Source organism: Corythoichthys intestinalis, chromosome 19 (assembly GCF_030265065.1).
Source record: "Corythoichthys intestinalis isolate RoL2023-P3 chromosome 19, ASM3026506v1, whole genome shotgun sequence".
NCBI classification, from domain to species: domain Eukaryota; kingdom Metazoa; phylum Chordata; class Actinopteri; order Syngnathiformes; family Syngnathidae; genus Corythoichthys; species Corythoichthys intestinalis.
Window position 1 is genome coordinate 26,481,490 of NC_080413.1, and position 23,971 is coordinate 26,505,460.

The window sequence follows — 23,971 nt, forward strand, 5'->3', positions numbered from 1 at the left end:
TTTTGGAGTTTTGTGTAAAAAATTTTTTTTTCATTCTCTCTTTTTTTTTTTTAATTGCAAGCAAAATAAAAGAAGATATTACTACCAAAACATTTGTAATTGCAATCATTTTCAGAGAGAAATTGAGCATTATTTGACACAATTGCAGGGGTGCAAATACTTTGGGGCAGCACTGTATGTTTTGGAAGTACTTCACTGGAGCTTTACCACAATAATTTCTAAAAGGTTTATGAAGAAATAAATTACATTTACTTTTACATTATATACAGTATATATACTTACAGCTCAGCACAATTATTAGCCATCCTTGTAAATAAAATCATTTTTATAGATCGTGAAACAAATGAATACACATAAATGTGATAATCTTTATTAAGATTGAATTACAAAAACATTAAACAAGATATAATGAACTTACACATATGAACTGCAACAACAAACACATTTAGAACCATGTCATTCACTGACATACAAACTTCAAATAAGACTACTGGACTCATTTACAATAATAGTGCTTCTGCCTCCATTAGCGCTTTTTCTAGGTCATCAGCTTCAAGAATGAAGGTCTGCCTCTCTTGCATGATACGATCCCGTTCTCCATTCAAGTCTAACACCGTTTTCTGGATTTCCTAAAGATGTGAAAAATGTCAAAACATGCAGATATTTTTAACTCTTAATAGTCATGTAAAAGTACTTATAATAATACTAATCAAAATACAGAAATAACAATAATGGTTACCTGCAGGCGAGAACGTTGCTGAGTAGCAATGGCGTCAAAAGCTTTTAGTGAATTTAGTAGTTCTGTGGCGACATGCTAGAATAGGACAGAAGTGTTGTAATAATCGGTTTTGTGGACTGAGCCAAACTGCAGATGATGTTACAATACTAGTATTCACAACACTTGCTACTATCCATATTTTATTTTACACAAGTTAAGATAAGATGACAGGCATGAAAATGGGTCAGTGGTTAAAAAGGTGAGAAGGGTGTGGAAGAAATATGTTCCAGTACACTGTATTGTACACCCCAACAAAATATTGAGCTCTGTCGACCCACACTGTGTTTCAGCAGGGCCATGCAGAGACCGGTGGAGGGGTGGGTGCTCGTAGATCAAAAGGGGCACATGAACAAGTATTTAATACACCTTAAAACAACATAACTTAAATTTTAACCAGCTTTAGATAATAATTGGCTGCGACTGTGACATACTTTAATTGGGAGGGGGCAACAGTGAAAGGAAATCAAAACTGTCATCAACACTTTCTGGCTGTGACTCAGTCAGTCTGCCTCTTTTCTTCCTTCAACCTCTGCATCAAAACTTCCTTCCTCAACTTGTTCATCTGAGAACAAACCACATCAGATGGTCACTGAGCCACCAACAGCAGTTTTCTTAAAACTATTATTTCATTATTATCCATACTTAACAACTCTAGCACCTAATGATTAATAAAGCAATTACATAAAAATCTTATAGAAAAATAACAATGTAATTGTGTTTATAATTGGATTTAATACCCGACTATCCTTGCAAACTTGTTCTTACCAGGTCTGCTATTCACCCAGCTGATGAGGTATCCACTGCCTTTAGCAGCCTCATCTAACTCTTTTTTTTTTTTATCCCTCAATCTCCCTTCCCTACGACGCATGTCTATGTAATGAAATATAAATATTTAAAAAAACAAACAGACTCCCCGGTGGATTTTAGTTTTAAAGCTTTCTTAATTTCTTTCTCACTCAATAACGATAGAGTTAGATTTGTGTTTTTATTATTCAATCAAAAAACAAAGTTACTTCTATCAAAAACAAAGTTGCTTCAATCAAAATACAGTATATACTTTTAATCCCAAAAAGTAGCTTCAATTAAAAAAAATGTTTTTGATTGCAATAATAAATTTGAGACAAAAAAAGCATTTGAAAACTATTTTTCTTGATTGAAACAAATTTTTCCATTTAAGTAATGTTTTGCATTTGGGCCACATTTTGGCTAGGACATTTGTGTCTTTATTATTCAATCAAATAAGTTGCTTCAAACAAAAAAATATATATAAAAAGAAAAACTTTGCACATGTGCCAATCACCGTTTACCAAAGCCTGAGAGGGTTTGAGTAGACTCACTATGAAGCTTTTAATAAAGCCAAGCATTTTCTAACTACTTTATTCTTGTTTAAAAATAATTCGGTGGGGCAGTAACATGTTTAAAACTTATCATAATTCTTACATTTTGAAGTGCTTGAAAACCATTTATAAATGATACTTTGGTGAAAAAACATGTCATATATATATGTATCTTTTTTCCAATGTAAAATCTGAATAAATGCATTGAACACGCACAAAAAAATGGGGGGAGGGGGGGGGGGCGCTACTTCGCGGTTTTCACTTATTGCGGCGGGTTCTGGTCCCCATTAACCGCGAAAAACGAGGGATCCCTGTATTTCTGAAAAGCTTTAAGAAGCAGGATTCATTCCCACCACTCGTCGGGCCGCTGTTGTGCCGACACCGGCCGTCAGCTCAAATCCAAGCCGAAAATAACGCGTCTCCGGCGGACGATGGGAGCGATGTGAGGCGCCCCCTCCATCCGAGAGAATGCCGCTTAATTTGACTCAACAGTATGTTTCTTCGTTTATATTACCGCTAAATACACAAGCTTGACGCCAATTTAACGGGAGCTATTTTTTTTCATGGGAGATTTGGCTAGCTCTGGCAGTGTTCAACGCAAGCTGCAACGAATGGCAGTAACTTTTTTATATCGCAAAACGTGAAAACGATTGAAACCATTACTCACCAAATTCAATCTGCTGGCAAATACAGGCAAGTGTGTATGCTGCGCTCTGGTCTGCCCCGTTGTGGATAAGGCCTGCTTTTTGTTTTCGCAGCTTTGCAATGCAACCGAAGGCTCTCCGAGCACTCCATGTACACGCGTAAGGAGTGCGCGCGTTTGGAATAATGGAACGCAGCTTGGGCCGATGATTGGTTCTCGTCAACGAAGCATCTAGAAGGATTTGCTGACTGTGTTCTTAAGTGCTCAGTTTACGTACTAAGTTAATCACATGATGATAATAATAATAATTAAATAAACCCCCCCCCCCCCAAAAAAGAATTTCTCCTCGGATCTACGCAATTCACGTAGGTCGCCCTTTTTGACTTCAAAACGGCGAATTTCGCCGAAAGGTGAGAGATTTTCATGCCTGAAGATGAAGTCATGCACAAAGATATAGAAATACATTTGCATACCATGACTTCTTTTCTTTCTTCTTCATTCTCATGTACAGCTTTTACAATTACTTCACCTGAAACTGAAAGCAGCGATCAGACTGAATTTCAATTTCCACTATGTTCCACACAGAAAAAATTGAGCAAAATACTTTAAAGCATACTTACTAGGGTCCATTTTTTCAGCAACTAGAATTATCTGACAGTCATGAAGTTTTTTCTTCACCTCACAATTCTCCTTTTCAAGGACACTGAACTGTTGCTCCAAATGGGTAACTCTTAGCTGTGTTAAAAAAAAAAAAAAAAAAAAAAATATATATATATATATATATATTTGCAATACCACTTCTGCTGTAAATATATATGGCGGAAAACACAGACAAGGCTGAAAAAGCAGTTTTTGCTTTGGCACCCCTCTTTAAAATAAACTGCTGTATTTTAAGCCAAAAGAACGGTTGTGTTTGATAGAACAATACGTCTATATGCTGCCATAGCAGTTTCATGGCGCATTAAGCCCCCAAACTATTTTTAATTTGTCCCTTTTACCCTGGAGACCCCTGTTTACAGACACCGTGCAACGGCTTGTTTCAACCCAACCATAAAAAGAAGTAATATTATTATTCGAAATGTCTATCATTTTAAGCTTAGAATCATTAATTGATGTCTTGTATTTAGTTTAAAAAAAAAAAAAAAAACACTTAAAAAAATTATTCACTCACATATTTTAAACTTTTAAACAAATTACGTCACAATGAAAAAATTGTGTCTGTAAATAAGTCACGGATATCTACCTCATAACTATCGCTTAATGGTACTTTTTTGTTAGTGTCGCATTTTCCCCAATATGTTAGATGATATAGACCCTACCCACCGACGTCACAAAATCACGTGCTCGCTGTATGGTTCCGCCCCCTTGTCCGTCATTTTGTGTCTGTATTATCAATGGTCTCAATTGATCGAGCAATTTATAATGCATTTCATGGAAGACCCGGTGCTTTCGGATGCCGTAAACTCACTTGATGCGTTGCATAAAAGGCGTTATGTGGAAAAGCTTCAGTTTATCCATTCGCCAGATCCATATTTGATGCCTAAATCGATGTTTTTCGACCCGCTGTCTCCGCCGTATTTGTCTGACATCTGCTAGCTACCCTGATATGTACAACTATCTTGTCCACACAAAATCAGCCTATTCTCACGAAAGTTTGAAAAACTTTAAGAGCTTGGAGGCTTATAAATACTTCGTTGCTGGTTGGGTGAAACAGGTCCTCGTCCACGAAAATTCGGCAGGAATCTATCTTGTGCTTGGAAAGGTGAGTTACGAAATTTTCAATTCAGAATCTTTTGTTATTGCTAACATCCACTGTCAAGTCTAATGTATTTCATGTCGTTTGTCAATGGAGTTAGGGCTTTTAATGTTTATATGGTTTAGCGATAGCACTCTCACTACATACATACGTGTATGTTGTCGGCGATTAGCCTAGCAATGATCTTAATTGTGGTTGTCAGCCCAAAACCCTCTAAATATATATTAAAGGCATCTTACCAGATATAAAATGACTACTACATAATCTGTGGTAATCGTTTGGAGCCCAGTTTTCTCGTCGAATTGCAGCAGCCTATCTCGCTCTCTTCTCTCCGGGTCTCTCGGAATCCGGTAGAACTTCAAGTCTCTCCGTCTTCTCCGTCTATCTTCTCTGTTATTGCAACCGACCGCCACACACGCCTTCACCATTTTGATTATTAATGTTACCGAGCAGAAAAACACGTCGTAAATAGGAGGAATGTACGTAGCCGTAACAGGTAAACATGATGTGTTGACGGACAATTGGGCGGCACCAGTCAGGAGGAAGGAGTTGTGACGTCACGTGGGTAGGGTCTATAGATGATAAATAATCAAACCAAAAAAAGAAAAGAAAAAAAAAACATTGAAAAGAGTAAATAGATGAAAAATAAAATCTTGACCACTCCTTGATGTCTGCGATTTCTGCATCGCGACCCTTGTTATATTACCGTGTTTCACCCATAAAATCCCACCAAAATCCGGTTGTGGCCTTTCATAGCTGTGTCTTGACACTCGGTGAGACAAGCTACATGGAGTTTTTGGATCGAAAAGAGGTAAGTACGTGATACTATCTCATTAAAATCATGGCGTCTTTAATTATGCTCTCTCATGCCCTCACATTTAGTTAGGGTTTTGCTGTTTAATTAATTTATTGTTTTTTTTATGCCTTCCTGTTCAAAATTTTTCTTCCGCCAGAAAATTGAGATTTTAAGCTTTCCAATGATGTATCACACATGCATATAGGACAATTTTGAAATTTGGCAAAATTGGGGGTCTCAGAGCAGAACTTCAAGTCACCCGAGTGTTTTCCGCCCTATATAATGGCATCATAGTGTAAATCTGTGATGATATCTTTCTATACCTGCGTTTCTGTTAGTTCTTTCTGCAGTTCCTCTTTTGCAGCAGCCAGTTGCTGATTTTGCTCCTTCAGTTCTCCGTGCAGGCCATATCTTATTGAAACCCATGGCAAAATTAGACATTACGTATGTGTTTTAATGAATCAGGTCAATGAAATCACCACCTTTTCTGGATCGCAAAACATCTGTATGCATTTGCAAACATTTGCTTCACCATTAAATTTAGTCGCTAAACTGTTATCGATTTACAGGTGTGACCTCTCAAGTATTGTTCATGATTTCTCACCCCGCTACTTCTTTCTGTTTGCCGACACCACTTTTAGCCGAAGCGTCCTTCATCTCTTTTTTATAAGCAGATTTCGGAACGCCTGCAAAAGATCGATCCAGAATTCAATCCGTTATACTAACACATTAAAAAAACTAAAGAATGCGGCTGTAAGCGATTGTGCTTACCTCTTGGAAATTTTGACATCTTTTCGTAATCAGAACGTTACACAAAACGTGTCGTCAAAATATTTACCCGCACAATAATTTCAAAAAATATAAAACAAGCCTTCCTACCGAATATCCGCTTTAAACGTAATTTCCTGTATGCGTTTAGTCGACTCTGAAAATTAAATTGCCCTGGATTTTTTAAACTTGCATACAGTAGACGACTATTAATGAATCAAATAACAAAAATATATTAATTAATAATATATAATAATTCATTGTAACACTATTTATATAGTGCGCATGCGCGGTGGCGGCTAAATTCAAAACTTGACGTTAGCTTCCCGTCGAAGCAAACTGATGCCTAGATAAAAATGTTCGTTCAACAAATTTAGCTTTTGCTTTATGGATACAACTATTTGTTAACGAGAAACAATATTTATCTGTGCATTAAGAGATTTCACAAGTAGGAACTACGAGGTACGTCTGACTTAATTATTATAGTTATATATTTGGTTAATAGCAAGCTACGATAATGCTAATGGCTCGAGAAGCCTACAAGCGAAAATAATTTACCTTAATTTTTGTCTCTTTGAGGGTCACTGAGCCCGGTCAATATAGTTATTTGGAGATCTTTAATTATGAAAAACGTTAAAGCGGTTGAAACGGCTGGACGTTGATGGTTGTTGAAAAAGATAGCAATGTGGGCGGCATGAAGATGATGTTGACAATGGCCGTGTGGAGGATGCCAAAATAGTCCAGGATCGCATGTAGATGGAGAAAGCAGAGAAAGTTTTAGTGCATTCGATTCTAGGCGTGTTAGAGTAAACGTATATGGGGAGAGATTTGTCTCAAAAATGGGGAGAGATTTGTCTCAAAAATATTCTCACAAATACATCCGCGATTCACACATATTTTTTGTAGATGCACAAATATATCCAAGATTTTCACATGTATTTTCGAGATCCACAAATATATTCGTGAGTTTCACATGTGCTTTTATAATCCACAAATATATCCGTGAGTTTTACGTGTGTTTTTTTATGTTGTGCGTGCACTCATCATGAATTATTGTTTGCAAACATTCGAATTGTATTTGTGAATCGGCGGCCGCGTGCATTTCTTTTTGAGACAAACATAACAAGAAACGTTCAAATTTTCACACACAAGCGCATTCGCGATTCACACATGTGTTTTTCAAATTCACAAATACGTCCGCGATTCTCACAAATACATTAGTCATTTTCGCATGTGTTTTTCAGATCCACAAATACGTCCGCGTTTTCCACATGTAATTTTCAAATCCACAAATACTTCCGCAAATTTCACGTGTTTTTTTAATGACCAAGATTTTCTCACACACAACAAGCCGACAATTTTCACATGTCTCAAAACACCTCCGTTTCCATCCGATAGGTGGCACTATAAAGCGCATAGACCAGGAGTGTCCAAACGTTTTGCAAAGGGGGCCAGATTTGGTGTGGTAAAAATGTGGGGGGCCGACCTTGGCCGACGTCCTTCACGTAGAACAATATATTTAAGCACATTTTAGCAAGCCATTCTGTGTGTCACATTTGCTTTATTATTTTTTTAAATCAATAATTTCAACAATCTTGCAACTAGCCTTTGTGGTGTTCTCTTTCGACTCTCAGGCTCTTGCGAAATACCGCTCCTGTGAAATTAAACTTGCTGCAATTTCTTGCTGCGTTTCTTCCCTGTAATCTTGTCGTACATGTCAGCGTGTCTTGTTTGGTAATATCGCCTTACATTGAACTTTTTAAAAACAGCGACTGTCTCTTTGCAAATGAGGCAGACACAGTTGTTGCGTATTTTGGTAAAGAAATAGTCCAATATCCAGCTAACCTTGAGGCGTCGGCCGTCGCAGTCAACTTTTTTGTTGTTGATTGTCGCCATTTTAGAAAATTGGAAGTAAAGGGTCACACGGGTAATGTTGCTTAGTGTGTTGCTGCCTTTTAGTGGGTAAATGAGGAGCAGCATTTATTGTGTAAGCTACTTCATATGCTGCTAGCAGTACTGCTGACCAATTTATTAAGTCTGTGTGCGGGCCAGACCTTATTGATTTTATGACAGAGGCTGGGGGCCGGGGAAAATTTGACCACGGGCCGTATTTGGCCCCCGGGCCGGACTTTGGACATGTCTGGCATAGACTATAAAGGTATGATTCCCAAACTTCAAGAACTATCAAGACGGTCCGTGTACCTTTTGGCCGTTTGTTTTTCCTTCTATATCTATATCCTTCAATATTTGTTTTCCTACGAGTTCGCTTTTAAGATGAGCCTTGACCCGGAAAAAGTTCTTCTTCAACCAGGCATCGTCTTCCGGGTCATGGCTTATTGAATTCTTTACAAAAACAAATCTTTATTCTTGGACAATTTGATGCAGAAGAAAATCATTTTTGTGTCACAACTTTTTAATTGCAACGGGCACCTGAAGTCTTACGCGGAGTTTTTATTATTATTTTCAGTTACCAGTTAGACCTCAGCAATATGCTATTGTTTATGATGCGATTCCTTCAGGATTCATTATGCTGTGCAGAAATGTAATGTAACCATGCCATTTCAAACTTTATCTCCTCCAAATATACTAAATTCAAGTGTGGGTAAATTATGTTAACTACATTACAAAAATTCGAATAGATACACTTGATCTCTATTTCAGAATGAGATTAGATCCACACCATATCTTAAGTCTTTTTGGAATCAATATGTTGGACATATCATTTGGTCTAAGGTATGGACTATCCCCAATATGTTTCCGTTGACAAGTAAGGTCAAAGAAGTCGCTTTCAAAATTATCCATAGATACTATCAAGCGGGACATTGAGACAAACTTTTATTTTTCTGTGGAAATCATCCAGAGACAGTTCAGCACCTTTTTTGTTCCTGCTCTTTTTCCAATAAGTTTTGGAAAGAACTTTGCAAGTTCATCATCAGGAACCTACGTGTGGACTTCAAACTCCTCAAATGGGAAAATGTCATTTTTTGTTTCTGTAATAATCGCAAGAATGAGTGTTTTTATTAGTAATCTTCTCATTTTGCTATCGAAATTCTACCTCCACAAATTTATATTTGGCAAGATTTTTTAAAAATCTCACTTTCATAACGAGAGTGTGTGCTACATAAATCTGTTTTTTTTTTTTTTTTTTTTTTTTTTTTTAAATCAAATAATTCACTTTCATAATGAGAGTGTGTGCTACATAAATCATAAAAAAAAATCAAATAATTCACTTTCATAATGAGAGTGTGTGCTACATAAATCTGTTTTTTCTTTAAATCTAACCTAAAAGCGGAAAAAACAATATTTGTGAAAAACTTTGTGAATAATTGATTACAGCATTATTCATTGTTTGTTTTTTTTCTCTGATTTGTAATGTTTGAAATGTTTATGCCCTCTGCCATATTTGTTTGTTTTGTTTTGGTTTTGGTTTGTATTGTTGATTCTTCATCTTTCTGTTTTTTTTTTTTTTTTTTTTTTTTTTTTTGAAAGATGGATTAAGGCTCGTTTCCGTTATTGAATTTGCGGTTTTTAATTGGGAAACGGGAGATGATTCATTTCTTTTTTTTTTTTTTTTTTTTTTTTGTTAACACACATAAAAATTGGGCTTGTTTTCCAACATTAGAAGGAAAAACGAATGGCCAACTGTCCCAAAACACCTGTTTATCTGTTGCCCGGTGTTATGTCACCCGCTAGATGTCAGTATGTGATCTCTTTTGATGGGTACTTTTGACCTTTCTATGCGCTCAATACTTCCACCTATCGGGTGAAAACGGAGGTGTTTTGAGACACGTGAAAATTGTCGGCTTGTTGTGTGTGAGAAAATCTTGGTCAGACATCGAGTGACGTTTGTCTCAAAACTAAATGCGCGTGTTCGCTGTTAAAAAACAAAGCTCTAACAAGTCACAAGCAAAATTGAATACTTAAAAAATGTCAAGTCATGATAATTGCACGCACATCATTAAAAAAAACACGTGAAATTTGCGGAAGTATTTGTGGATTTGAAAATTACATGTGGAAGACGGGGACGTATTTGTGGATCTGAAAAACACATGCGAAAATGACTAATGTATTTGTGAGAATCGCGGACGTATTTGTGAATTTGAAAAACACGTGTGAATCGCGAATGCGCTTGTGTGTGAAAATTTGAACGTTTCTTGTTATGTTTGTTCATCTTAACCTCTGCAATGATATTCTTGTTAAATTATAAATTAAGCGATATTTATGACATAATAATTGATTTCATTTCAGAAAAAAAAACTTCCAACTATCTTTTAGTTGAAAATGGAGCCAATGGATTCTGGCAAGAATGAGTGAGTCAGACACTTGACAAAGATAATATGACGTTCTTTGTAAAACTACACTTTGTTATTTAAAATTTATGTTTTTTGTTACAGTGAGAACAATGTGTACTCCTCCAGTAGACGCATTTCCTCGGTGAGTAACGCAAATGACTAATAAACTGAACTGAAATGTATTTATATTAGGGCTGTCAAACGATTAAAATTTTTAATCGAGTTAATTACAGCTTAAAAATTAATTAATCGTAATTAATTGCAATTCAAACCATCTATAAAATATGCCATATTTTTCTGTAAATTATTGTTGGAAAGGAAAGACACAAGACGGATATATAGACCCTACTCACGTGACGTCACAGCCACACCCCCGTGCCATGTTGTCCGTATACTCGTCATGTTAATGCATTAGCGCTTCGTAAATTCCTCCTATTATGGCGTGTTCTTCTGCTCGTTAACATTAATAATCAAAATGGTGAAGTCGTGTGTGGCGGTCGGTTGCAAAAACAGAGAAGATAGACGGAGAGACTTGAAGTTTTACCGTATTCCGAGAGACCCGAAGAGGAGACCGAGATTGACTGCTGCAATTCGACGAGAAAACTGGGCTCCAAACGACTACCACAGATTATGTAGTAGTCATTTTATATCTGGTAAGATACATTTAATATATATTTAGAGGGTTTTGGGCTGACAACCACAATTAAGATCATTGCTAGGCTAATCGCCGACAACATAACACTCAGACGTTGTGAATGAACAACCTAAAAATATATAATTATAAGGGGATAATCAGACAGTTGTCATACAATTAATTTACAATTTCACTATTGAGGCCAAAAGCCAAAAAATAAATTCAACTAGGGACAATCTGGAGTAGTGCTATCGCACTTCATTTTTATTACATATTATATATGTATGTAGTGAGAGTGCTATCGCTAAACCATATAAACATTAAAAGCCCTTGCTCCATTGACAAATGACATGAAATACATTAGACTTGACAGTGGATGTTAGCAAGAACAAAAGATTTTGAATTGAAAATTTCGTAACTCACCTTCCGAGCACAAGATTCCTGCCAAATTTTCGTGTACGAGGACCTGTTTCACCCAACCAGCAACGTAGCATTTATAAGCCTCCAAGCTTTTTTCAACCTTTCGTGAGAATAGGCTGATTTTGTGTGGACAAGATAGTTGTAAGTATCAGGATAGCAGATGTCAGGTAAATACGGCGAAGTCAGCGGGTCGAAAAACATCGATTTAGGCATCAAATACGGATCTGGCGAATGGATAAACTGAAGCTTTTCCACGTAACGCCTTTTATGCAACGCATCCAATGAGTTTAACGCATCCAATGAGTTTACAGCGTCAGATAACACCGGGGCTTCCATGAATTGCTCTATAACTTGCTCGACTAATTGAAAACAATGAGAATAGGTCTAAAAAATAGGTACAATATGGTGGCCGGAAACAGCGACACGCCCATTTTGTGACATAGGTGAGTAGGGTCTATAGACCCTACCCACGTGACGTCATAACTCCGCTCTCCTGACTGGTGCCGCCCACTTGTCCGTCAACACATCGTGTAGACCTGTTACGGCTACGTACATTCCTCCTATTTACGGCGTGTTTTTCTGCTCGTTAACATTAATAATCAAAATGGTGAAGGCGTGTGTGGCGGTCGGTTGCAATAACAGAGAAGATAGACGGAGAGACTTGGAAGTTCTACGGGATTCCGAGAGACACGGAGAGGAGAGAGCGAGATGGGCTGCTGCAATTCGACAAGAAAACTGGGCTCCAAACGATTACCACAGATTATGTAGTAGTCATTTTATATCTGGTAAGATGCATTTAATATATATTTAGAGGGTTTTGGGCTGACAACCACAATTAAGATCATTGCTAGGCTAATCGCCGACAACATACACGTATGTATGTAGTGAGAGTGCTATCGCTAAACCATATAAACATTAAAAGCCCTAACTCCATTGACAAACGACATGAAATACATTAGACTTGACAGTGGATGTTAGCAATAACAAAAGATTTTGAATTGAAAATTTCGTAACTCACCTTTCCAAGCACAAGATAGATTCCTGCCGAATTTTCGTGGACGAGTACCTGTTTCACCCAACCAGCAACGAAGTATTTATAAGCGTCCAAGCTCTTGAAGTTTTTCGTGAGAATAGGCTGATTTTGTGTGGACAAGATAATTGTAAATATCAGCGTAGCAGATGTCAGGCAGACAGGGTGAAGACAGTGGGTCGAAAAACATCGATTTGGGCATCAAATATGGATCTGGCGACTGTATAGAACGAAGCTTTTCCACATAACGCCTTTTATGCAACACATCCAGTGAGTTTACGGCATCAGAAAGCACCGGGTCTTCCATGAAATGCATTTTAAATTCCTCGATCAATTGAAACCAATGCTAATACAGAGACAAAATGACGGACAAGTGGGCGGAACCATACAGCGAGCACGTGGTTTTGTGACGTCGGTGGGTAGGGTATATACAGTGGGGAGAACAAGTATTTGATACACTGCCAAAGGGTTTTCCCATTGGCAGTGTATCAAATACTTGTTCTCCCCACTGTACATTCAACATACGGGACATAAGTACTGTATTTGTTTATTATAACAATAAATCAACAAGATGGCATTAAAAGTCTATTAAAGCGATCCATGGATAGAAAGACTTGTAGTTCTTAAAAATGTTAGTACAAGTTATAGAAATTTTAATAATAAAACTAGGGCTGTCAAACGATTAAAATTTTTAATCGAGTTAATTACAGCTTAAAAATTAATTAATTGTAATTAATCGCAATTCAAACCATCTATAAAATATGCCATATTTTTCTGTAATTTATATATATATATTCTGTAAAATAAATTGTTGGAATGGAAAGATAAGACACAAGATGGATATATACATTCAACATACGGTACATAAGGACTGTAGTGGGCATTTCACTCTACTGTCATTTAAATCTGTCTATGCTGTCCTCACTCCGAAGCGTCTACCTTTTCCAAAGCTAGACAGCTAGTGAACGAAGCCTTAATAATTAGACTTCTTTCTTTTTCATCTGATTTATTGATAAAATGGCCTCAAACCATTGTCCTCTTTAGACCGTCGTAAAACTACAAAATAAAAGTACACAAGCATTGCATTAGCAACAACGTTAGCTTAGCACGCTATACGGGTTCACTAAACATAAACAAAAAGCGTCTCATACAAAAAATATAACATTTCGCTTACTAACATAATATGTACATTCTTTACAACAACCATACTTACGGACAAATCTTGTCCAAGGATCATATAAGCACAACATTATCAGCCCGAGACGTCGTGCAGCCATAATGAAGAAAGAAAAGAAGAAAATAATAAACCATGTCGCAAAGCGACCACAAGAGTTTACTGTTGGACAGCGCAAAAAGCCTTGCTGTAAAACTTACCAAAAGGCAGAATACTTTCTGAGCGGGACATGTGCGTTAATTGCATCAAATATTTTAACGTGATTAATTTAAAAAATTAATTACCGCGCGTTAACGCGATAATTTTGACAGCCCTAATTAAAACCCCTCTTAATGTTTTCGTTTTGATAAAAATTAGTAAAATTTTCAATCAAAAAATAAACTAGTAGCTCGCCATTTTTTATGTCAATAATTACGCAATGCTCATGGTGCTGAAACCCATAAAATCAGTCGCACCCAAGCGCCAGCAGAGGGCGACAAAACAAAAAACACAAGTAACAAGTGGATATGACACTGTGCTGTCATTTTAATCTGTTTGAGCGGCCATGTGCGTTAAATGTGTCAAATATTTTAACGTGATTAATTAAAAAAATTAATTACCACCCGTTAACGCGATAATTTTGACAGCCCTAATTTCTATGGTGCTCTTACAACAGCCACAGCTATACCAGAGTGCTTTACACATCAGAGAACACATGATGAAATAATATGCAAGAATAGCAATGATAAATTAACGCAAGAATACAATCAACTCGGCACTTCTCCATCCATTCATCCTCTTTTTTGCTGTTGATGGAGTTGAAAGAGGAGTTTTGAAGTCTCTTTAATAGCCTTAATCATTAATAATAACAATAGTGTGCATGACGTCACATCCATTAACAATGTTAGGGTTTATGCGGATTATTAAAAAGCGCGAAAAGTCATTAAATGGATTTTGTCAAAATTCAGGCCTTAAAAAGTATTAAACTAAATATTTGAGGCAATGAAAATTATGTATACTTGACGATTAAAAAAACCTTTTTTACATAATTTATTGAAATCTAATTTTGATTATGCAGAGGTGACGTCAGAGAGAGGGTGTGGTGGGGGGGGGGTAAGAAAAGCTGTTGTGTTTTAGTTGTATTTGTATTTCCAACTATTAAAAATATTCATTGTTTAACTCTTACAAAGTGTGTGTGTGTGAAACTATCTGCAGTTGGGCATCAGCATTTAATTAGTTTAAAGTGACATTAAAAAGCATTAAATGAGATTTGCTGATACCTGTAGAAACCTTGAATGTACTGTATATTGTACTCACCAGAGATGCTTATTAATCATAGAACAAAACCTTCCTCTTTTGCTCGACATTTTCCACGGGGGTTTGACAGATTGTCTGCAAACGTACCATTAATAAACATTGTTCATTTTTCCATTTAGTTTTTCTCTTCAATAGCTTTTATCATAGAATATTGTATATTGATTTCTTGACCCATGCAGTGTTTCGATAAATGTTGTATCACCATATCATGAGCTAATCGTTGTGTTGATCCTTGTATTGCAAATTGTATCGTGAGATATACAGAGGTTGCTACTCCTACTAGCTATTTGTTGTTGATACTCTCCTTTAATATGAATATCGGTCAAAATGTGGAAAACTCTACAAATTATCCACATGACGAAGGGCAACAAATACCAAACCCGAGGTTTCACTGACACATCAGTCCCGGCTCTCTACAAGCAGACGAAAAGTAGAAATCATGTTATCGCTGTCGAATGTAGACAGAGTCGCCGTTACATGTACATGAGATGCGTGGACAACCGTAGCCCCCGAATTGTTTGTTACAGTAACAGCCAATTTCATAACTGATGATTGGGAGCTGAAAGCATACGTGCTTAAAAAAGAGCGATGAACAAGGTTGCTAATGTGGTTGAGCTGCTAATTTCTAACATTTCTATTGTTACAGACAACGTAGCTATTATGGTTGTCGCTGATAAACACACTTGACCTGTTCTGCATATTGTTGAGGTTCTGATGCAAAAGGACTTGAGGTTTATTTTTTTTATTATTTGTGCCTCAGTGAGACCCGTTAATGTTTACATGTTCATGTTTACACAACTTAAATGAGAAAAGCACTTTTTGAGCCATTTGTATTAAAGTAGTAGCTCACATTGTCATTTATACCCGTGTTCACCTTTAGATGGATAAAAATATATTTCTGCAAAATGCTACGATTTATTCTGTTGAAGATTGAATGTAGTTTAAAGCTGCTGATACAGAAAAGGGACTTGTGGGGGGGTTGTGCATCAATAATCAATTTATAATTGAATCGTAGCCTCTGAATCGTAATCGAATCGTGAGGTGCTCCAAGATTCCCACCTCTACTATACACTGACAATTATTCTTTTTACATAATTTTTTAAATGATAATTTTCAGATTCTTAAAGTGCCACGGAAATCCATTATATTCCAAGATCCAGAGCAACGGGAAAATGAGGTAACGAGATGCATAGGTTTAAGATTCATTCTGAAATTGAGGAATGTTGTTATCTTTGAGGATAATTCAATATTTGTATAATTATTTTTGTATTATTTTAACTCAGGTTCAATGTGCCAAACCGAGTGAAAAAAGAAATTCCAGAAGAGTTAGCTTTGCACCAGCTAATGATGTTCTTCTTTTTTCCAAGTAAAAAAACTGAACCCACACATATTTTTGTTAAAACAACAACACACGTTAATATTTTATTCCTGTTCAAAGGGATGAGAAAAATGCCTCGTCTCTCCAAAGTCCATTCCAAGCATTAATGTCTACAGGTGTGTAAAGTATTGACTTTCTGGTTCACTGTATTACTGAATATTCATCAGTTATGTCATTGTTGTGTTTAATTTTTTTCCTTAACAGAAAACCCAATGCAAAAAAGGTAATTAAAAAAGAAAAACATTTCAAATTATTTATATGCAAATGTGTATATATACATACACACACGTGTGTGATGTAACATTTAATTTTGTCCTCTTTTAGTGTCCAGGTACTAATAGGTGAAGATAGGATTCAACAAATAAAAGGTATGTTTTTTTTTAAAAAACTTTTGTTCAGAACGCTTTCTGTTTTTGAGTACATTTTCCATTTATGTTTAAAATCAATCTAGGAATCTCACATATATTTACACCTCTTCATGCCACTGAACTAATTGGAAAGGTGAGTGATCATTATGGTACGATGGAAAGCTATGAATCCTTTCATTTATATTTTACTAATCTTCAGGACAACTTTGAAACCGGGCAAGGCATTGGAGAGAAATCAGTGGTTTATTTTGAGAATGATGTCTTCATGGAGATGACCCAAAGTCACAGTATCAACATTTCTCATCATGATAATTTAGACACCCCAGAGAGTAATGCAATCATCTTGGATTCTTGTGGAAATATGAGCTCTGCTGATAGAGAATCCATGGGGATGAGCTTAAATCATAGCACACACCTTGCTAGAGGGTTGCAAATGCCATGCACTGGCAGAATTGCAGATTTCAGAGCTACGTCATCAGCGTCAGGTTTGAATCCCTCCTCCAACAACTTCCAACAATCCCTTTCAAAATCTTGTGGATCAAATGTGACACTTTTGGAAACATCACATACACGAATGCCCCAGATTAAAAGCCAGAGGGTAGACCTAAATAAGGAAAATCAAGCTCCAGTTTATTTTGAAAATGGGAAATCGCCTCATAATTCCAGGAATATTGGTCTCTCTCAAGATGATGATGATGACATGGATATAACAGCTACTCATGCAGGATTGGCAGATGATGCTGATGATCCTTTTCAGTGTCTTTTTCCCACACCAAAAATGTACTCCCGGTACGATACTGTGTCACAAGAAAGAAACAACCCAAAGACTCCACAGAAGCAGACCAGCATGACGCAAGAATCATCTAACCAAAAAGGTGCTTATTTATTTTAAACACATTTGATTTCCTTCAAAGCCCAACAATTACTTTTTTGAACGCAAATGTGCAGCCAATTGAGTATGTTCCCCAAACCTCAAATATTTAAAATGCCTCCTTTGCCCAATTTATCAAGCCCACTCCAAAATGTCTCGTTGTCTGAAGTTAGGTCATGTAGAAATGATTGACATGCCGGCAAATCAATCCTGCGATTAGTTAGCGTCTAATTGATGAGGGAATGATTGACAACCCTGTGAACCAATACTGTGATTAGTTTTTGTGTTGCCAGAGCAACTTGCCAAATGCCAATGTATCCCTTTTTAACCTTTTTTAGCTCCTATCACAGCCACAGAAATATTTACTACGGATATTTTTTGTAACAAATATATCTTAGGAAGTAAAATATTTCACCTATACTTTTTGTTGAATGGTAGTTGCAACTCCAGCCACAAGTATAAGTTTGTTAGCAAAGCCTGCAATCCCCAACTGACTTCGGAACATTGCTGTCGTAAATTAAATTAATCCATGTTGATTGTTGAGGCTTTGCCACAACAGTTTGTGTAAAATTGAATGTTCATCTCTGCATCCAATGATGGAAAAAAGCATCTTTGAACTTGCTATCTTCTTGCTAGCATGCTGTAGAATTTACATTCTAATTTAAACGTGTTGGAATCTTGCAACATTGTTGTTGATGATAGAAGTGGCGGGGGTGTACGTCGAGGGAGGGAAGGTGGGACCTTGAAGTGATTGATGGAGTTGGAGATGGGAGATCAGTGTTTTGACGTAGAAGCAAGCAACAAACTTACTGGACCATTTTTCTTTGTCTTTTTTGTTTTTTTGCATCAGAGTTTCCACTTCGTTCACAATGCCCTTTGTGTAATAGTTGGGCTTTCAACATTTTTTCAGGGTTTCCTCCTACACCATCACACCAAAATAAATGCCGCCACACCTTGCAAATGAAATATATATACAGTGCCCTCCATAATTATTGGCACCCCTGAAAAAGATGTGTTTTTTAGCTTCTAATTTATAGATATATATATATTTTTTTAATTCAAATAATATGGGACCTTAATGGAAAAAAAGAGAAAAATCCAACCTTCAATACAAGTGCGTTGATTCAGGGGGAAAAAAATCCCACATAAAGAAAAAATTATTTGACATCAAATAATGTGTGTCACAATTATTAGCACCCCTGGTGTTAATACTTTGTACAATCCCCTTTTGCCAACAAAACAAGGTCTGGGGACTGAGATGGCCATGGGAGGAGCTTGATTTTGTGTCTGGTGAACCATTTCTGTGTAGATTTGGTCATATGTTTAGGGTCATTGTCTTGCTGAAAAACCCAGTGACGACCCATCTTCAGCTTTCGGGCAGAGGGCAACAGATTTTGATTTAAAATGTCCTAGTATTTCAAAGCATTCATGATGCACCCTAACAAGGTTCCCAGGGCCTTTGGAAGCGAAACAGCCCCACACTGTGATCTCACACAAAAATACACACGGTCCCAGGCTTCAACTGGGACCGTGTGCTTTGGTCAGATGAGACCAAGATTGAGCTTTTTGGCAACAAACACTCTAAGTGGGTCTGGCGTGCCACGAAAGATGGGCATGCTGAAAAGCACCTCATACCCACTGTGAAGTATGGGGGTGGGTCAGTGATGCTGTGGGGGAACGCCGGAGGTCCCGAGGCCGGGGAACCGGGCTCGGCCCGCCCCGCCGGCCTGCCGTACCAGCCAGAGCGGCGGGCTCTGTCGGAAGATGGTTACTTGCCGACTATCGGTCTCCAGTCGTGCCGGTGTTAAGCCTGAGATGCGAATTTACCACCCGCCTTGGGCTGCATTCCCAAACAGCCCGACTCTGTATCGTCACAAGCCCTGTAGTTTAACTTAGTGTTTACAATAGCTTTAGCATTCCCGCTAGCAGCAGCCTCGTATTCGTTCCAAAAATCTTTGTGATGCAGTTTTAAATGGCTGCTGGGTTAGTGGTTTTGAATGAGGACACTTTCTTTCTGCCTCGTGGAACTTCTACGGTACATGTTTCGCAGATGGCGAGAGCGTCGTTTTTTTTAGTAACAGCCGCCATAATATTCAGCTACTTCCTGTCGTGTAACTCCGCCTTCTCAACCCCTCCTCCCTCAAGGGCTTCAGAGAGGGGAGGGGTTGAGGAGGCAGCGTGCTGAATTCTTCGGTTGCGCACATTTGGAGGCTAAATCAAGTATATAATTATCGGATTGCATTATCAGTTGAATTTTTTTATTATCTGGATTATCTGTGTGACGTCATAATTGCCATTATCGGCCGATAATTATCGGTGACAGATATTATCGTGTATCTTTAGCCTAAATGCTTAAGTTATTAAGTGCATTTTTTTTTCTTGTAAACACATTTTATTTATTCTGTGTTTCTGTGCGGTGTTAACATTGTTGTCTTTTACTTAAGAAGCATGGTCTATTGTTTTTAGTTGCGATTTCTTAAAAAGTATTTTTGAATTTAAGAGTAAATATCGCGTTTAAATCGGTGTACTTGATCTGTTAATATATATTGTATTCTCAGTGTGTTATCGTAAATTGGGTTTTAAAAAATTGGGGGGGGGGGGCGCAATAATATCGCATACCGCAATAATTTATGAGATAAATTATCGCACACTAAAATTTGTTATCGCGACAGGCCTAGTTTAAGCCTCTAAAAACAACCTTAATATTGACATTGACATAACGTTTACGTTCTTTATGGCGCGGATTGTCGCGTCCTAGCGTATCATTTGTTCGATGTAACTGGTTGTAATTTAAGATGAGTAGTTTGAAGTATTCAGAAAAGATTCAAGTTGTCAACGGACGAGGGTCCGTTAACAGAAGGGCTATTATTGTTGTGGTAATGTAGTACGTATTAGGGCCAAATAAAAGAGTTTATGTACATGTACCGTAGTTGAGAGCTACGACGAAGCATTAGTATAAATCTTTCTATTGATTATAACTTGACATAGATGAGGCAACATTTCATTATTTGTTAAACCGATTCTAAAACAACATGCTTTCAATATTGTTGATTTTAACAGAGGCGGCAATGCGCTACGTAAAGTACGTAGCTGCTTATTCAGCCACATTAGCCCTCCGTAAAACGATTTTTATTCTCGTACTATTAATTCGACATTCATTCTCGTAGTAAGAGTTTGACTTTTTTTTCTCTTGCCTCATCTACTTCAAATATTATCCATAGAATGATTTATACGAATGCTTTGTCGTAGCTCCCAGCTAAGGTACATGAAATGCGTAGTGGCTTATACAGCTGTGTTACCCCATACGTAATAATAGTTTTTTCCCCTCGTAGCAACAGTACGACTTTAATATTGTAGTCCTTTAATTAATTGATTTATTTTAATTTTACTTTGCCCCAATACTCCATCGTAAATGTTGACCGTCACGTTCCGAAATATTTCATTTGCTTAGCTAATTAAATATTTCAAATAGATCGTTGTTATGGTTCTTCTTGGAAAAAAATAAATGTTTAAAAATTATTTTTCTGCGGAATGACATGTGGGGCTATCCAACTCCAATGGAGCCTACCGTAATGACAGTTTAAAAAAAAAAAATCCTAGGGGAAAAGCCTGTTTTTACTGGGTAGTTGGTTGTAATTTCATTTTCCAGAGTGAAACATCTTTGGTAAACACCATCTTTTTCTTTTCTTTATAACAGCAGCATTTGGAAACAGGTATGTTTGATTTTACTCTATTTCCTGCCAACTTTACGGTATATGAAATCGATATAACAAGCACATGTTGTTTCATTCCCAAAAAGGTATGACAAGGGAAACACTGAAGATACTCTTCAGATAACTGGTATGTTGATCATTGTTCAGCCACATCAGCTGCATTTCTCTAATGCGTTATTGTATTATTGTTATTGTATCAACATGTGCTTTACATTTTTAGATACAATCTCATTCAAGAATCAGTCTTCTCATGCTAGTGAACAGCAAATGGTAAGTTTTAAAATGCTGTAAGATGAATTACTTGTAGTATGCTGAGTTATTACGATTACATTACAGTATTTGAAAATAAAGTACCACTAAACTGTACAGCCCTGCCTTGGTTTTAATATAGCCCGACAGAAAAAGGTTACTGCTGTGAGGCCAGGGGAGCGTGGAGATCTCAAAACCATCTAGGGCGTGTTTTTTTTTTATACAGTAAAATGTTTTGATTTTTGCAGAAATGTGGTTTATTCTCAAAGAAACGTAAGCCATGATAAAACTAGAGATTAAAAAGCTTCTTTGTAATGTGCACACAATTTGTTTACATTTAAAATTACTAAACATACCGGTACTTAGATTTCCAACTGTCTCGGGTTAATTGAAAATATAGTGCTCAACTGCTGATTGTATAATAAGATTTTATTTCTTTTTCTTTTAGTACAATTTAAAACAACAATGCACAGAGAATACAAAATCCACAGCCGACGACACCTGTATGGACATTACACAAAGCTATACTGTGAAAATAATGGATGAGCTGTCATCTTCCTCAACCCCAAATTTGGGAATTTCTTTCAATGGAGGAAAAACAGACATTTCACAATCCTCTACGGAAAGGAAACATGAAGAAACAGCTGCCCAACCGGTTTCATCAGACATCAGTTTGGACCCCAAATTCAAACAATTTCTTGCAAGCGTCTTTAAACCCGAATGCCAAAGGGTTATTTCTGGAGATGCACGCATGTCTCAAATTAAGGAAGCAATTGAGCAACCCAAAGAGGACCTGAGCAAGGTTATAACAAGATTTCAAAAAGGTGGTCTTCTAGGAAATACAGGAACTTATGAGACACTCCAATATCCCCTGCTTGAACAAAAAATGCAACCTCAAGTTGGACAAACAAAATTTCAACAGCTGTGCTCTGATCGACAGAGGTCATCCTATGTTACAGGTACATTAACACACAAACTGCAAATTGTTTTGTGCCTTATTTGCCTCCGGAATTTAAGGGGAACTAAAGGAATAATTTCTATCTGCGCAGGGAATGGAACCCCATCGAAGGTGAAACATCAGGTAAGTTTTTTTTTTTTTTTTTTTTTAAATGTGCTATAAAATATTTGATGGGAATTTTATTAGATATTATGATTCAAATTTGGTGCTGTTTTAGCTCTTTTCTTTAACCCCAAAAATACTTTATTAATGTTGAGATTCACTGGAGTGTCACTTTAAACAACATTCAATAAATGTTTGGGACCTGAGGACTCAAAGACTAAATTCAGACTACAGTTCCTGATGGGATTTGTCGTCATATGTTTTTGGGCATGCCCGTTCAGACTTTCTTTTTTCTCTGAGCCTTTTCAAGTAGTACGCATGCGCACTAACTCACATCCAGCATGCGCTGAACAAACTGACCAGCATATGCAGAAGAATCAAAACAAATGACCACACATGCTGGCTCTACGTCATTCTAGGATCATATTTTGAGTTCCAAAAGGAGGACACAAATAACAGACATAAATAATCCCCGTTTAGTATTATATTCAAAGTTTATATGGATTGATTGAACGCGTGGACGCACACACGTATGGTCAGTTTGCCCCACCCGACTCTTGGCCATGTAAGCAATATTGAAATATTGCTCCATTGCCACACAGATAGAAAACCGAGCGTTCACAGGCTTATCTTTTCCATTTTATTTATTTATTTATTTTATTTTTTGTATAACTAGTCAAGCCCCTCTCCCGCCTAAGAGCTGAGTTCAAGCTAGATGCTAACAGTAATGTACAGTTCTGTCCCCACCATTCTCTCGAATGAATTCCAGTTTGGGAGACTTGAGAGTTCAGACCGTAGCCACATTCTGGGCAAATGTGGCCCAGATCGGATTTTAACCACATACGAAAGTGACCTAGATCGGATTTGAAATGGTCCACATCTATGCGACTTGTCCCGTTCAGATAGTCAAATTTCAAATGGCTCACTCGAGTCGAAAAAATACGAAAAATGGGATTTCTGCATTAAGACTTGGAGTATGAACCTAGCCTAATTCTTCAAGTTTTTTGGTGGAATTCTTTACCATTCCTCCTTCATTTTCAGCTTCATATGTTAAACGGTCCAGGTCTCTATTGTCTTATTTTATGCTGCTTAATGCGCCACACGTTTTCAATGTGAGACATGTTTGGAATGCAGGCAGGCCAGTCTAGTACCCACACACTTTTACTACGAAGCCATTATTGTTTTAACACATGCAGAATTTGGTTTGGCATAAATAATAATAATACATTTTATTTCTACGCGCCTTTCAGGACACTCATGGTACACACACAGTAGATACACACTTAAAAATAAAACCCATGTGAACATGAAATTTTCAAGTAAGAATATCGGAATTATGAGTAAGAATAAGAATGTGTAAATGAATATGTTTTCAGCTCTGACTTGAAGGTTGTGTGTTCAATGTGGG

At 37.1% G+C, this 23,971-nt stretch overlaps 2 protein-coding genes across 3 annotated transcripts in view; one reads left to right on the forward strand and one right to left on the reverse strand.

Annotated features, from left to right (window-relative positions):
- Positions 1 to 393: 393 nt before the first annotated feature.
- On the reverse strand, positions 394 to 6,194 carry knstrn (kinetochore localized astrin (SPAG5) binding protein). The gene is made up of 7 exons (XM_057823289.1): positions 6,082 to 6,194; positions 5,915 to 5,996; positions 5,634 to 5,721; positions 3,379 to 3,493; positions 3,232 to 3,293; positions 740 to 814; positions 394 to 629 (listed from the first exon to the last, which is right to left on the reverse strand). Exons 1-7 carry the CDS (start codon positions 6,098 to 6,100, stop codon positions 501 to 503), a joined length of 570 nt encoding a protein of 189 aa, XP_057679272.1. The 5' UTR covers positions 6,101 to 6,194; the 3' UTR covers positions 394 to 500.
- Positions 6,195 to 6,395: 201 nt separating this feature from the next.
- knl1 (kinetochore scaffold 1) overlaps positions 6,396 to 23,971 on the forward strand; it is a 40,251-nt gene continuing 22,675 nt past the window's right edge. The window contains exons 1-15 of one of the 2 annotated variants that reach the window (XM_057823657.1): positions 6,396 to 6,540; positions 10,327 to 10,388; positions 10,473 to 10,512; positions 16,042 to 16,101; positions 16,208 to 16,290; positions 16,363 to 16,418; positions 16,507 to 16,525; positions 16,627 to 16,670; positions 16,754 to 16,803; positions 16,870 to 17,545; positions 21,239 to 21,254; positions 21,341 to 21,381; positions 21,475 to 21,524; positions 21,952 to 22,462; positions 22,553 to 22,584. In XM_057823657.1, coding sequence (XP_057679640.1) covers positions 10,360 to 10,388; positions 10,473 to 10,512; positions 16,042 to 16,101; positions 16,208 to 16,290; positions 16,363 to 16,418; positions 16,507 to 16,525; positions 16,627 to 16,670; positions 16,754 to 16,803; positions 16,870 to 17,545; positions 21,239 to 21,254; positions 21,341 to 21,381; positions 21,475 to 21,524; positions 21,952 to 22,462; positions 22,553 to 22,584 — 1,707 coding nt within the window. In that variant the 5' untranslated portion in view covers positions 6,396 to 6,540; positions 10,327 to 10,359. The remainder of the gene's footprint in view (positions 6,541 to 10,326; positions 10,389 to 10,472; positions 10,513 to 16,041; positions 16,102 to 16,207; positions 16,291 to 16,362; positions 16,419 to 16,506; positions 16,526 to 16,626; positions 16,671 to 16,753; positions 16,804 to 16,869; positions 17,546 to 21,238; positions 21,255 to 21,340; positions 21,382 to 21,474; positions 21,525 to 21,951; positions 22,463 to 22,552; positions 22,585 to 23,971) is intronic. The other variant, XM_057823659.1, reaches the window with a different exon arrangement.